The 14,410-nt window shown below is 41.7% G+C and overlaps 1 protein-coding gene across 7 annotated transcripts; it reads left to right on the forward strand.

The window, feature by feature from the left end:
* The first annotated feature begins 56 nt into the window (after positions 1-56).
* klhl17 (kelch-like family member 17) lies at positions 57-13,324 on the forward strand. 7 transcript variants are annotated; one of them, XM_039801930.1, is made up of 13 exons: positions 57-323; positions 2,584-2,679; positions 2,770-3,034; positions 3,487-3,632; positions 3,748-3,969; positions 6,586-6,702; positions 6,849-7,080; positions 7,734-7,878; positions 8,208-8,375; positions 8,532-8,620; positions 8,786-8,859; positions 9,314-9,495; positions 11,305-13,324. In XM_039801930.1, exons 3-13 carry the CDS (start codon positions 2,821-2,823, stop codon positions 11,531-11,533), a joined length of 1,818 nt encoding a protein of 605 aa, XP_039657864.1. In that variant the 5' UTR covers positions 57-323; positions 2,584-2,679; positions 2,770-2,820; the 3' UTR covers positions 11,534-13,324. The 7 variants fall into 7 exon arrangements, with proteins under 7 accessions (XP_039657864.1, XP_039657861.1, XP_039657865.1 ...); XM_039801928.1 differs by lacking the exon at positions 57-323 and adding an exon at positions 349-1,060; XM_039801927.1 differs by lacking the exon at positions 2,584-2,679.
* Positions 13,325-14,410: the final 1,086 nt, after the last annotated feature.

The raw sequence follows: 14,410 nt of genomic DNA on the forward strand, positions 1-14,410 counted from the left end.
TTGGTATACATTATTAACACTTATCAATCGAACCTTAAAAAATATTAATAATAACAGGCGGCGAGCACGGCAACCTCGATATTTCACCGTCAAAGCTGTGCATACAAGAACAAGCAGTGTTTTGGTGCTGCACGTGAGTTTGAATCATAGGGTTTGAATTAATTGAGCAGCTGCATTCACGAGATACAAGCAGCTGAAGACCCGCAGAGGAAGGGGTTTCCTTTTTATTGTATAGTCCGTTGCGTTACACTGCCACAAAGCTGGGCAAGCTTACAAACAGGAAGAAATCATTGCTGTCATATCGACACCGACGACGACTGGTGGTAAGCGTCCTGCTTTCTTCCGTCAGACAGCGCTAACGTTAGCCCATTCATAGGCAATGCATTGTGACTTAAACAGCCGTGACTTTTATTTTATTGTAATAGTAGAATGATAAATGCAAAGTCTCAACTTAATGTTTTATCTTCAGAACTGGATAAGAATATTGGAATCTGAGTTTTTGCTGTGTGTTTGATTTGGTGACCGGGCTAACCGAGGTGGGGGGTGGTTCAGGTCCTGACCAATCATATCGCTTCTAAGTAAAACCCCGCCTTTCGCGCTTGCTTAGATTAATTTATCGAACGCACTTCCTGACTATTACCAAACAAAAGGTGGCGCTTAAGGTCGTGTGTGCTACGTCAAATAATAAACAAACATCCATTCATAACGTTTGACACTTGCGCTTAAAGAAATAACATCCTGTGCATTTCCCACGTGCAACCTCCTTCACACGGCATCACATTTCATCAGCATTGCTTCTTTCACCTCCGGCAGTTCAAGCTCCACCTTAAACAAACCGATGTCAGCTTTTATGCAGTTTTTTTTGGGGGGGATTGACGTCAACCGCATACAGCACGAAACAGAGGCTTTCTTCATATTTCGTATGCTTGAGTCAGAATATGGACAGATAACCAGACACTGGTACAAATTTTAAACCAATCTGATTGCGGCAGCTGCTGATTTATCTCCCATCACTTTGAGGAAGACTCTGCGTCCAAGGATTACCGCAACACAATCACCGGTAAAGAAATGACACATTCATTCTCTCTATTGCTGCTGCAGCTGTTATTCAAAATAGAGTGGGGGTGGGGTTTCTTAAAAGCACATAAGGAGACTGATATATGAATAGAAACATCCTTCTGTGCAAAAGAGATGACAACATTTCTTTATCCAACAAGATTGTGCGTGTTTGTCAAGGGGCCACAGAGTCTTTGTATGGATGTCAGCCAATGTTTTGAGCCAGAGAGGGAGAGAGGATTTTAAGAAACAAACATGGGATGAACAGGAAAAGTGCTTTACTCAGTTAGTCTATACGGTGACAATTGTGTTTACACTTATGCCTCAACCTCCTGTGTCTCCATGTCTCAATTTGCAGCATTGTCTCACGTTATTCCCTTGGGCATGAGAGCAGATTGTTCCCTCATAGAGGAACATGGTTGGGGTTTTTTTTTTTTGTAGTCCATTGTGTTTTGGAAAATGGGACCCCAAGCTATTCGCCAGGCAGCTGTGGTGACATTTGAGATGTTCCTCAGTGGGACAGTACAGAGTAGCCTATTTAGTTGAAAGAGTGCCTCTGAACAGATGACAACATAATGATGATGCATTTATACTCAGAGAATTGGGTATTTGGCTGGAGAGACATCTGAAACTCAACTTTAACAGAATTGATATGTTGTTCTGTTTCAGCCTTGAGATTTGCATTTCTTGGACTTCAAACTTATGAATATTCTTAATTAATGAGGTTGTGATGGCTACCTATTAGTTCTAATAATAAGCTTGTGCTATAGTCAAACATGACTAATGAATTTAAAATGAAAAGTAAAGCATCACTAGCAGGAACTTAAGGCTATTTTTTAACATGTGTGGAAGTGCTCCATCAGAGGTATCACAGCATTACATTCAGTATATTTAAGTGAAAAAAGTATCTTGCTGAACTCTGCTTTAGGCCTGTGATGTTTCTAATTTAGTTCTAGTCCGATTTACCTCATCCAGTAGTTTATTGTTTATTATTATTGTTTATTGAAATTGTTAAGAGGATAACCCCTTGAGATGAAGCATCTCGTTTTCGAGGGGGTCCTAAGTTTGCCCTAGTGCATCCTAAATATTCATCAGACAACAACTTCTAAGATGCTGCGTGACGATGGTTATGCAACATTCTGAAGTGTGTTCTCCATCCGAGAGCAGAGCGGATGTGTGTACAAAGGAAAAGGCTAACTCGGGCTACATCCTTCTCTCCTCCCACCCTGCCTACCCGAGGCTGCCCCTGGGTTGAGGGGGGCGTGTGTGTGTGTGGGGGGGGGTGTTCACAGCTTATTCTGGTGCAATTAAACTCGTGAGTCAGGAGTCATTGCAATTAGTTAAACAAAGACTGTCCAATAGATGAGAAGCCTGTATTGATTTGATACCAGTTTAAGTATAATGTCCAGCTCTTTACTCTATTGTCATAATGCGATTTAATCAGTCTTGACACCAAATTTCAAATAATCAGGCCAGCCAACCTACTACACTCTGTAATTGTATTGTGATTTCTGTCATAACTGTCAGGATGCATACTATAACAGAAGCAATAGGTACAAAGATTGCTCAGGACACCTTTCATAACACCTGCCTCTCAGCAGATCAACTGAACTCCTCTCACAGGTGAAAAATGTTTCTGATGACAAAAGAATTTTTTTTAAGTTAATGACATTGGTATTAAGTGACATAAAAATGATTTTCTGCATGTTTCAGTTGCCCAGAGTGCGGCCCAGGCAAGAGCCCGTGACCGCCACATCAGGCACCATGATGGAGGGGGGCATGCAGCTGCTCAACCGCGATGGCCACAGCATCTCGCACAACTCGAAGCGCCACTACCACGACTCCTTCGTGTCCATGAACAGGATGCGACAGCGCGGCCTGCTGTGTGACATTGTGCTCCATGTCTCCAACAAAGAAATCAAGGCACACAAAGTGGTGCTGGCATCCTGCAGCCCCTACTTCCACGCTATGTTTACGAGTAAGTTCAGTCCACTTGTGCCTTAGTGCTTTTATCCATAAAGCCCAGGATGTTGCATGCCTCAGACACTTTAGGGCTCTGATATCAAACTGTGCATCATTTTGCTCTGTTGCTCAGAGTTTGATAACACAACAACCCGCATGTGCAGTGAATGCCACCTCATCCTTTCAGCATCATCGCTTCCTTCCCCTTCTTCCTGTCTGGGGCACAGGTGGTCAGATGAGGTGTGTGTGAGTCTCACATTTCCTCCCGTCACTAGGCCTTTGTGAGGGTAAAATTTGTCTCCAGACAGTCAGTTGTCAACTTTGTTAAAACAACAAAATAAACGGACAGCAACAGATGAACTTTTGACATTTGACATGGCCGAACAGCCATGTGTCCTCATGATTAAACAGGGAGGCAATATATCAGCCGGAGTTTTACTGGTTATAACTCATTGGAAAATGTAATAGCTCTCGTTCTGTGTGACAATGCAGATGAGATGTCGGAGAGTCGGCAGACCCATGTCACCCTTCATGACATCGACTGTCAGGCTTTGGAGCAGCTGGTCCAGTATGCCTACACAGCAGAGATTGTGGTCGGGGAAGGCAATGTGCAGGTATGTGATTTCAGATTTATAGACAAGATTGTTAAATTAGACTTTTAATTTGACACCATTCATCAAAGTGCAAACCGACTTAATGTATTTTCACCTGTAATTGCACTATTTTTAGACGTTGCTCCCAGCAGCCAGTCTGCTGCAGCTTAACGGGGTGCGGGACGCCTGTTGCAAGTTCCTCCTCAGCCAGCTGGACCCCTCCAACTGCCTGGGTATCCGAGGCTTCGCTGACACGCACTCCTGCAGCGACCTGCTCAAGTCAGCCCACAAGTATGTCCTGCAGCACTTTGTGGAGGTGTCCAAGACAGAGGAGTTCATGTTGCTGCCACTGAAACAAGTAAGATTGATGCTTTTTTGTCTCGTGCGGTGTCTTCTGCCAACTGGTGCTTTAAAGGTGGCATATTCATAGTGGGAACCAGTTCTTGGTAGATGTGTCTACTGGTAGTTGCTTCCTCAGTTTGACAGTCACCATGGGAAATATGGGTATACAAGTAAAATACTTCAATGTAAAAGCCACTGCCCTCTAGACTAAAAACATTTGCTGATCAGGCCTAGTCTGTTTAATTTGCGACAACTGGTGGGAGTCATATTTCTTTAGAATGTCATTCATCCATCCAATCCACCCAATGGCTTAAAAATATGCCAAAGAAAACATCAAAGATAAACATACAGTAATATTAATTATTATTAATTAAGTTTCTGCATGTTGTTTATGTTGTTTTTCCCCACTAATATGAGCATAGCTGCCTGTATGCGTTTTTCACATTAGAGGCTCCCCAAGGGAAGTGGCCACAAGCATGCCGTTATTTTTCCTCAGCTAGCTGCATCAATCACTGTCTCTTGTGGTTTTATCATTCCACTGTGCTGCCATAGAGCTAACAGCATTGCATACTTCTCTGAAGTATATAGGAGAGTTTCTTATTTGGTTTCAACATTGACCATTTCCAGCCACGGTTTTTGGAAATGTAGGTACGATTTAGGCTTGCTAATTCAGTATCAGCCATCAAGCGAGGCTGCTGTGGCCAGAAGGTTGCTAGTTTGATTCCCAGACAAGCAAGATAAATGGCTGAAGTGCCCTTTAGTGAAGTACATAACACCAACTGCTTCATTAGAACCGCTCAGCAGCCAACAGGTCAGACTGTGGTTGTACTGACTCTTAGTGTGACTGCGCCTTGAGCAGGATGTTCCTAAAAAAGAGAAACTACGCCGCCGGTCAGATTAAGGTTAAACAAACAATGTAGGCATAGTCTCTGATCCAAACTTAAAACAAAGTCAACACACAGGATTGGGACCTGCTGTCCCTGCTAAATTGATTTCCAAGTCTGATGATAAGGGAGTTATTATAGGAGGTAGACATGCCTATGATATATTTTTATGAGATATTTAAGTAAGAGTATCAAAACACTATTGTGCTAATTGTTTATATGAACATTCCTGAATAGTCAAAAAGTACTGACATTTCTCATAAACATGTAAAATGCACTAAATAAACCTCACAATATTAGACTCTAATCTAAAAGCCCAGCAGGTGATATGTTCCTCCAGTCAGGTGTAGGAAGGGTTTGTGTTGATGTCTCAATAAAGGAAAGAAACGCATCATCTCTTCTATGAATTGGCGTCTGTTTCAAACAAACACCTTGTTGAGCTTAGCCAGGTGACAATGATTGAATGTTGCAGTGAAAAGAAGTACCAAACAGCTGCCAGCATCACTTTCCCATTATCTTCTCAACTCTCTAAGGAACAATCCCCACTGCTTTAAAAAGATTGTGCTCTATGAGCGTAAAACAACATGCTTCACTCTCTCGGTCTGTGGCCTTCAAAGCCTTGAGACTGAATCTGCAATAGGAGTGTGTGCACTGTCCATTGAAACAGTGAAAATTAAGCTGCATAAAGGCAGATTAATAATAGACAATTTTCTTTTCTTTTCTTTGTTTCTCTTTTTCTGTCTCTCTATTTTCTTTGGCTCACTGTCCCATTCTGTCTGCAGCTGTTCTGTGTCTGTCATAAATCTGCATCAGATCTGGATTTATGTTCTGGCTGCTCTAAAGGACTGTGAGCTCACAGAGCTGTGAAAAATGCCCCATATTTCTTTTCATGTTCTGTGAAGGAAGTGGCAAGGCATGACAGGATTGTGACTAGTCTGCTTTGGTGATGCTTCACTGATGTAGATTCACATGCATGCCATTATAAAAACAACAAAGGATGGATGCATCCTAATAAATACAAGGACAGTTGATACACTCCTAAACCCAATCTCCTCCACACTCCATTTATTTAATGTGATGCAGCATCTACATGCAGAGGTAAAGGAGACTGCAAGGTGGGGCAGTGGCAGCATTAGTGGCAGTATTTCTCTGTGTGACTGTGGATTAGTGCAGGCTGTTCCTGGGAGGTTGCTAACTGTTGCCCTGATCTGGCCAGGCAAGACAGCTGCAGCAGCTGGCCGCTCTGGCCCCACCCAGCCCTGCCAGCTTTGGGTTGATATGGGAACAGTGCCAGCCAGCCACTCACAGACTGCAGCAATCGTTATCTCACACACACACACGCACACGCACACACACACACACACACACACACACACAAAATGCTATTTGATGAGTGTCATTTTGATACAACGCAGACAAATCCCTTTCAAATATCAAATATAAAATCAAATATATCTCAAATATCAATCTGGATAAAGTACAACAAATCAAAGGAGAGAAAGAGAGGCAGCAGTTCAGCAGTCAAAGTCAGGTACAACATGCAGGAACTAATACTGTGTGAGGCCAATGCAATTTACCTCCTGTGTGTTGACATGTTTCGTCAGGAAGCTTTTGTTGTCAGTTTATTTTTTTCCAAAAAGCAAATGCTTTTGCAAGTGCTTTTCTGATCACAATCACTCGCTCTTGTAAATTAGTATATAAAATAATAAAAAAAGTCTCTTCGCATCTGCTTTGTCTCGTCCATCCAGGTCCTGGATTTGATCTCCAGTGACAATCTCAACGTGCCATCTGAAGAGGAAGTGTACCGGGCTGTGTTGAGCTGGGTGAAACATGATGTAGATGGACGCAGGCAACATGTACCTTGGGTAAGACTTTTTCACTTATCTTATTTCTCAACACACAATGTTTTCTAGTTTGACTATACTTTGTATAAATAAAAAAAAACCATCACATTTCCTCTATTCCCCTTATGACCCTTACTCAACACCCACCATCTCTCTGCCCCCATTAGCTGATGAAGTGTGTGCGGCTGCCACTGCTGAGGCGAGACTTTCTGATGAGCAACGTGGATACAGAGCTGCTGGTGCGACACCACTCCGAGTGCAAGGACCTTCTGATCGAGGCTCTCAAGTACCACCTGATGCCTGAGCAGAGGGGAGTCCTCAGCAACAGCCGGACGCGCCCGCGGCGCTGTGAGGGCGCCAGCCCTGTGCTCTTCGCCGTTGGTCAGTGTGCCCCTGAAGGTACCCATTAGGGTACACTTAGGCCACACTTCAATTAACTTTAACTTTAGCTTCTGAAGTCACTGCAAAAATCAGCATGTTTACAACTGGGAGATAACAATTACTGATATGATTATATGAGACAAGATATTGTCTGGGATTAATATAGCACTGTCCTATAATAGTTTAGATGTTTTCCAGGTCTTAGTGGGTGCATTTCAGTGAAACATTTGTTTGAACTCCTTTGACTGTTAAAGCTGAATGAAATGACCAATTAATACCACTTCCTGAAATTCTATTTTATCCAGATCAGATTTGGTTCATCCTATCTCATTATGTACCTAAGTTAACAATGTTTTGTTGCCGTAGCCTTGCACAGCTTCCCTGTATTGTTTGGTCTTAAAAAACATACCTCTTCATACAGTATATCAAAATATAAATCTCCAAAATGAAAAAGTCAATAGTAAAGCGCAATAAAGACTTATAACTGTAACTTGATCCTGCATTGGGCCCAGGAGTGAACCCAGGTCTCAGCCAAATTCATCCCAAAACCCAGAAACTTGGAAAAATTCCTCTGAAATTATGGCACATTGGCCGAAATCAATTATATTTTAATATTTACTTAACTGCCTGACTGCATTTTTTTCACCATATGTGTTGGTGTGTGTCTGCAGGTGGTGGCAGCCTGTTTGCCATCCATGGAGACTGTGAGGCGTATGACACCAGGACAGATCGCTGGCACATGGTGGCGTCCATGTCCACTCGGCGGGCACGGGTGGGCGTGGCAGCCATTGGGAACAGACTTTATGCCGTTGGAGGGTGAGTGAGAACTATTGTGTTGACCTTTGTCCCAAAACTAGTTAACCTACCATCTCATCCCTTTCCTCAAACACTAACTAAACTTTTTCTAAAGACGAAGATTTGGCAGGCGGAACGTGGATGATTTATAGAATAATCCTGAGTGGTTTTGCAAAAACGGCTTCAGCCTTGTGCTCCCAATAAGATGTTACAAGCTTTCCTGTAATGTAAATGTAATGCAAAATGCCTTTTTAACTTGACTCTTTTTTTCTGTTTCATTTTGGGCAACATGCTTTTGTGTCAATCATCAAAAACCCTTTTCTGATTAATTTATATCCATATCTCCTCAGGTATGATGGAACCTCAGACCTCGCCACCGTGGAATCCTACGACCCCATCACCAACACCTGGCAACCTGAGGTTTCCATGGGCACAAGGCGGAGCTGTTTGGGTGTAGCGGTCCTGCATGGCCTTCTATATGCTGCTGGAGGTTATGATGGAGCTTCCTGCCTTAATAGGTACTCACAGACTAAGCTTTTGGTAATGAATGCTAAACTTCAAGATACTTTTAAGCTAGATTTGCTACATTGTTGCAGCTTTTTTGTTTATCTTGATGCTGTTTTCTAGGCCAGGTGTCATATTAAATACAAGTAAGTATTTTTCTCCTCTTTCAGTGCAGAGCGTTACGACCCTCTGACCAGTACATGGACCTCCATTGCTGCCATGAGCACCCGTAGGAGATATGTCCGAGTAGCAACTCTGGGTAGGAACTTGCCAGAATCATAACATCATGATAAACATCCTGTTCTACTGTATGTTTATGTTTCACTGTCTGCATTTTAACGTCTGAAATCAAGAGGGAGTTGCCACCTTGGTATTCGACTGCTAATATTCACATTCTCAATGTTTACTCCCTTTTCCCCTTCAGATAGCAGCTTGTATGCAGTGGGAGGTTATGACAGCTCCTCACATCTTGCAACAGTGGAGAAATATGACCCCCAGGTAAATTGAATGCTGTTAAATTTATCATCAAAGTAACTTGTCTTTTGCCAGGATCAACTGAATTTGGAGACGTAAAGAGATACGCCACCATTTGTTGAAATAGGGCTTATCACGGTCTCCCCTAGCTGTAGATAGGTGAGCCAACGCATTTTTTGTGCATGCATTGTTTTAGTCCGGTGCAACACCGGCAGCGCCGCCGCTAGTTAGCTTAGCGTAGTGAATGGAATCCTATGTTGCCAGTTAGCATGTTTTGAGTAAAAGTGAGCCAACAAAAGACAAAAAACAACCTAATTACTTGCACTGAGACAAAAAATGTGTTGGCCCACCTATCTACAGCCAGGGTAGACCGTGATAAGCCCTATTTCAACAAACGGTGGCATATTCCTTTAAGCGCACAATAATGATGTATCTATGAACATGTGACCGATTCTCTGTCTGTTGATGTAATGAACAGAGCAACACGTGGATAGCCATTGCAAACATGCTGAGTCGACGCAGCAGTGCTGGGGTGGCCGTGTTGGACGGCATGCTGTATGTCGCAGGAGGCAACGACGGCACCAGTTGCCTGAACTCTGTGGAGCGGTTTAACCCCAAGGCCAACACCTGGGAGGGGGTGGCCCCCATGAACATACGCAGGTGAGCCTGCACCCACATTTCATTTGTACAAACAGAATGTCAAGTCCAGTGACAACAGATGTCTTTCAAAACCGTTCTAGTATGATTGATTTGCAATCAAATACCACAAGTATAGCAAAGCCCCAAACAGATATGCACAGAGGTCTTCCCATGCCATGTTGTCCTTAAAAATACTGTTAAACCAGCTCTAAGTGCAGGTCGTTGCCTTTTTTCTCCCATTCAAAGTTGTAGGTGTTTTGTATTGTGTACATTTGGCCTGTGTTTCTGTGTGTTTTGGGAGAGTGGGAGTTGGTAGGTTTGTGTGTGTGCAGAGGCAGCCACAGGTGTGAATGCCATGTGACTGAGGTCAAGAAGGGTAAAGTGAGAGTGTTCAGCTGTCTGCTGAGATCACTATGAAAGAGGACTATGTTGGGAAGGTACCCACCCCAGCACTGCTGAAAATCAAATTTGTAATAACTCAAACATTAGAGAATAAAACTGCATAGGAAAAATGAGCTTTGCAAAGATAAAGGTTTATGAGGATGGACCTGGGATGGATCCAGGGAATGTAGAGTCAGCCATAGCCAACTGAGCCATCACGACTCGGTTCTACTATTCCAACTACACAGGTTCAGCTTACAGTAATGAAATACTGAAATGCATTGACCTCAAATGCACTCAACATTTTTTTTATTATCCTTCTTTTCAGGTTTCCAAACAAACAATGGTGGGGGGGGGTGGGTGTTAAACATTGTGGTACCCCCAATTTACTTTTAAACAAAAGTAAAAACTAGAAGGTTAAAGCTAAATTATAAATAAATTAACGATAACAAAATTGTCTGCATGGAGCTTGTCAAAAGAGTACCCATGCTGCGATTATATAGGCGTAGGATTTAGAGAATTTGGATGTCTTCTTTACTGCCTAAACCTTCTTAAGGCATAAATATCAAACAGTCGGCTCTTTCTTAAATCTTAGAAGATGAAACATGTCCTGCGGATGATTATCAAAGGATGCACACACTTGCAGCATTGTATTGATACAAGATTGGCATCAGGGTGGGAGATTTTAGAGATGTAGCAGTCTTGGATTTGAGGACACATCAGCAGATTCATTTGTTCCCCAGGCCCCTAGACACACACACACACACACACACACACAGACACACATACACACAAAAAAAAAAAAAAACTTCTTGTGTGTGAGTCAGTATACTAGAAGGCAGGAAACCTGACAACGGTTGACTATACAGCCCCATGAATAACCCATGTGTTAATCAGCTGTGTGATCTTTGAGTGCTTTTCTTTTCCAGTTGCTGAGAGGCTCCATTTACACAGTCCAAAACATTACGCTGTATTGACCACTAATCTAACACTCCTCTAAACAATTTTACTCATGAAAATACTGTAGAATAATTGTCTTGGCCAAAATAATCTCATTATATCGTATGTAATCAACACTCAAACATTTTTTGGACTGAATCCTCTTTGATGGCAGAAAAAGATCTGTTGTCTGTTTTTATTGTCCCAACAAGCCTCATTATTATTTACTATTATTAGTGCAATGTATAAATTAAAATATATCAGTTATTGTCCCATCTGTACTTGTCACAATCTCCTTTTGTCATATTTTACTTTTTCTACGCATGTTCATGCAGTGGGCTTGCATTTTGTAAATGTAATGCAAAGCCCACGCTGCTTCCTGTAAACTGTAAACCATTGGCACTTTTTAATAAATCTAGTTAGCTAGATTAAACAGAATGCATAGAAATTAATATTCATTCTTGTGTGGAAACAAATATGCTGAATTAGATTTTGTTTTACTCCCGCTAGGAGCACCCATGACCTGGTGGCGATGGATGGCTGGTTATACGCAGTAGGAGGTAACGATGGCAGCTCCAGCCTCAACTCCATCGAGAAGTACAACCCGCGCAGCAACAAATGGGTCGCGGCCTCCTGCATGTTTACACGGCGCAGCAGTGTGGGTGTCGCTGTGTTGGAGCTGCTGAACTTCCCACCACCCTCCTCACCCACCCTCTCGGTTTCCTCCACCAGCCTTTGACACGGGGTCACCGCTTGGCTGACCTCGGCCTCTGCTGCAACATCCCAGACTGGCTCTGGGAAGAGACGCAATTGCTCGGTTTGAGACGGGGAGCAGGAGTACGCGAGTGGACAGGTAAATGGATGCAGGGGGGAGAAAGAGGGAAGGTGTGGATAGGGCTCCTGGCTTGGTTATTATACAGTACCCTCCAGAATTAGTGGCACTCATGCAGTGGGTAAAGGTTAGCCAAACATGGTTTAAAAAATGTACAACATAAGTAATGAACTTTAATTTAAAAATCAAGGCAATTTAAAAGTTTTTAATGTGCAGTACCCTTTAATCTCAAAAGACATGTTCCACACGTAACATGTATTAATTTTTCGTGAACAGTTAAGGGATGCCAGATGAATTCTGAAAGATCCACCAAGAGGTTTTTTGATTTCATGGTTAAACCAATCTTGCTGCTCTTTACCAAATTTTCCATTCATTCTGGACTGAACTGTATCTGGTCTGGATGCCTGAAACTCCACTGTATAGCTCCACCATACAGATACCAGCTCCCACTCTCCAAGAGTACAAAGATGTTTCCTGATGTGTGAACATTGACCGATCTTTCCTCAAGCTCCACTTTTTTCCCCCCCACCACTCCAGTGTTTGACACACTCATAGTGAAATGTGGTGGACACTTTAATTCTGTCATGTGTGACGTAAATGTTTTTGTTTCGATGTTGCTGTCCTCTGCATCTTTTAATGTCCGAATTATTTTGCAATAATGTACAAAAAAAAGAGAAACTGAATGATTTCACTTTTTGAATGTAGCTTTTGACTGGGTATACCATGCATGTGTTTACTTCTTGGCATTGACTCCCAACAGGAGGATAAAATGTTGTAGTGCTGCTATGCCACAGTAGGTGGCAGTAACAGGCAATGTTATAAACCCTTCCCACACTGCAAGACCGCATGGACACAACCAACAAAAGAGAAGTTAAGCCCTCAGAACTGTATGAGTTAGAATCATTTTTTTTTTTTTATTTATATATATAAACACAGAAGAATTATGTTGAACTATATGTATTTATAAAAATGTATAAATTCTAATATATTCTGTTTTAAAGATGCTTAAAGAAGGAAACAGATTGTTTTTAATATTTATTTAGGTGTGATATCGTCAATGAAAATGACAAAGAGAATGTAGGTGTGAGAGAGGTAGGCTAGTTGTTCAGACTGTGTGCATTTGGAGTTACTCCTGGTTAAAAGGACCGATTGTTGCACTTTGATATGCAGCATTTTATTTACATTTCCTAATGTTCCTTCACTGCCACAACCTTGATCTCACATGAAACTGTCTGCTATATTTGTGCAAAAGGCTTTAACTGCTTGCAAACCTATAGACCAGTCAATGAAAGGACGCTATATTGTCTTTAATCCTACTTAACAATTAGTTTAAGTGGACATGAAGGTGGATATAATCCTTGGACACAATGACTAACTGACTCTAAAATTACATTAAAGCAGAAAGTACTAGTCTATCTACTGTGTACCAACACTTGACACTAATGATAAATGCTGTTGACACTTGGTGCTGTCATATTTCCTTCCATACATAATCAAGTGTGGTGTCTTGTTATATTACATACCTCATTGTTGAAATGGATCTGACTCTATTGCAACAAAGTTGAGCTAGAAAAAACTGTATAATTACCTACAAATATTCTGGCTTTAGAGCATGTGGTGGGTGACTTGGGAATGTCACCACTTAATGTGCATTGTCTAAAATAAATGGATTACTTTGAGTCTTCTTGACTCCGTTAATTCCTGGATTCAGTTAATGTGAAGCGCAGTGATACTATTCCAAACTTCTGAGAAGTTGCTTTTTGAAGGATTTTGTTGATCCGGTTCTGTTTATCTATAACTACCTTACTTTTCATTTGTTAGAGTGAGGGGCTGTGAGGGTTTAATGAAGATGCTGTTATTCTGTAAAGTCGCTGTGAGTCAGGGCCAGACTTAAAGACAAAGGCACACAAAACCACAAGACTTTGGCCTCCATTCTGCAGATCGATCTGTAAATACAAAAATTGCTCATCTTAAATCCAATTTCAATGTGATTGTAGCTTTGTTTTAGTTTCTGTTCAATGTGGTGATCATTTTTTTATTTATAATATGTTTATTTATGAGGAACTTTAAAATTTTGAATTTTGCACTATTGCGAAATGGAGCAATACACTGTAAAAATGAAATAAAGATGTTTTCAGATGTGATAACTGCCTTGACGAGTTTAAACGCATGGGCATTCTGGTTGAGACAAAATGTAAAGCACGTCATACACGTTTTATCCATGTATCTGCAAAAGTGTCTCAATATATGTCACTCTGGATCAGAGAAGCAGCTAAATGCCAAATGAAAACACAACCATACACACAAACAAACAACCACACACACTGAAGGTTGTGTTGCTAGGCTCACTATAAACTGTTGCTTGGTACCTTCCCAACATAGTCCTCTTTCATAGTGATCTCAGCAGACAGCTGAACACTCTCACTTTACCCTTCTTGACCTCAGTCACATGGCATTCACACCTGTGGCTGCCTCTGCACACACACAAACCTACCAACTCCCACTCTCCCAAAACACACAGAAACACAGGCCAAATGTACACAATACAAAACACCTACAACTTTGAATGGGAGAAAAAAGGCAACGACCTGCACTTAGAGCTGGTTTAACAGTATTTTTAAGGACAACATGGCATGGGAAGATCTCTGTGCATATCTGTTTGGGGCTTTGCTATACTTGTGGTATTTGATTGCAAAAACATGTACCATGGTCACAGATACTGAAAAAGTTAAGGTGACAAACTAAACAATTTACATAGTGTCAGATGATCAACTTTATATGGCA

The sequence above is a fragment of the Perca fluviatilis genome, chromosome 5 (genome assembly GCF_010015445.1).
Source record: "Perca fluviatilis chromosome 5, GENO_Pfluv_1.0, whole genome shotgun sequence".
Taxonomy (NCBI): domain Eukaryota; kingdom Metazoa; phylum Chordata; class Actinopteri; order Perciformes; family Percidae; genus Perca; species Perca fluviatilis.

Coding starts and splice junctions, on each gene's coding strand:
- klhl17 (XM_039801930.1), top strand. CDS start 2,821: ATGATGGAGGGGGGCATGCAGCTGCTCAACCGCGATGGCCACAGCATC. Junction 3,633..3,747: donor TCGGGGAAGGCAATGTGCAG/GTATGTGATTTC, acceptor CACTATTTTTAG/ACGTTGCTCCCAGCAGCCAG. Junction 8,621..8,785: donor TGTCCGAGTAGCAACTCTGG/GTAGGAACTTGC, acceptor TTTCCCCTTCAG/ATAGCAGCTTGTATGCAGTG.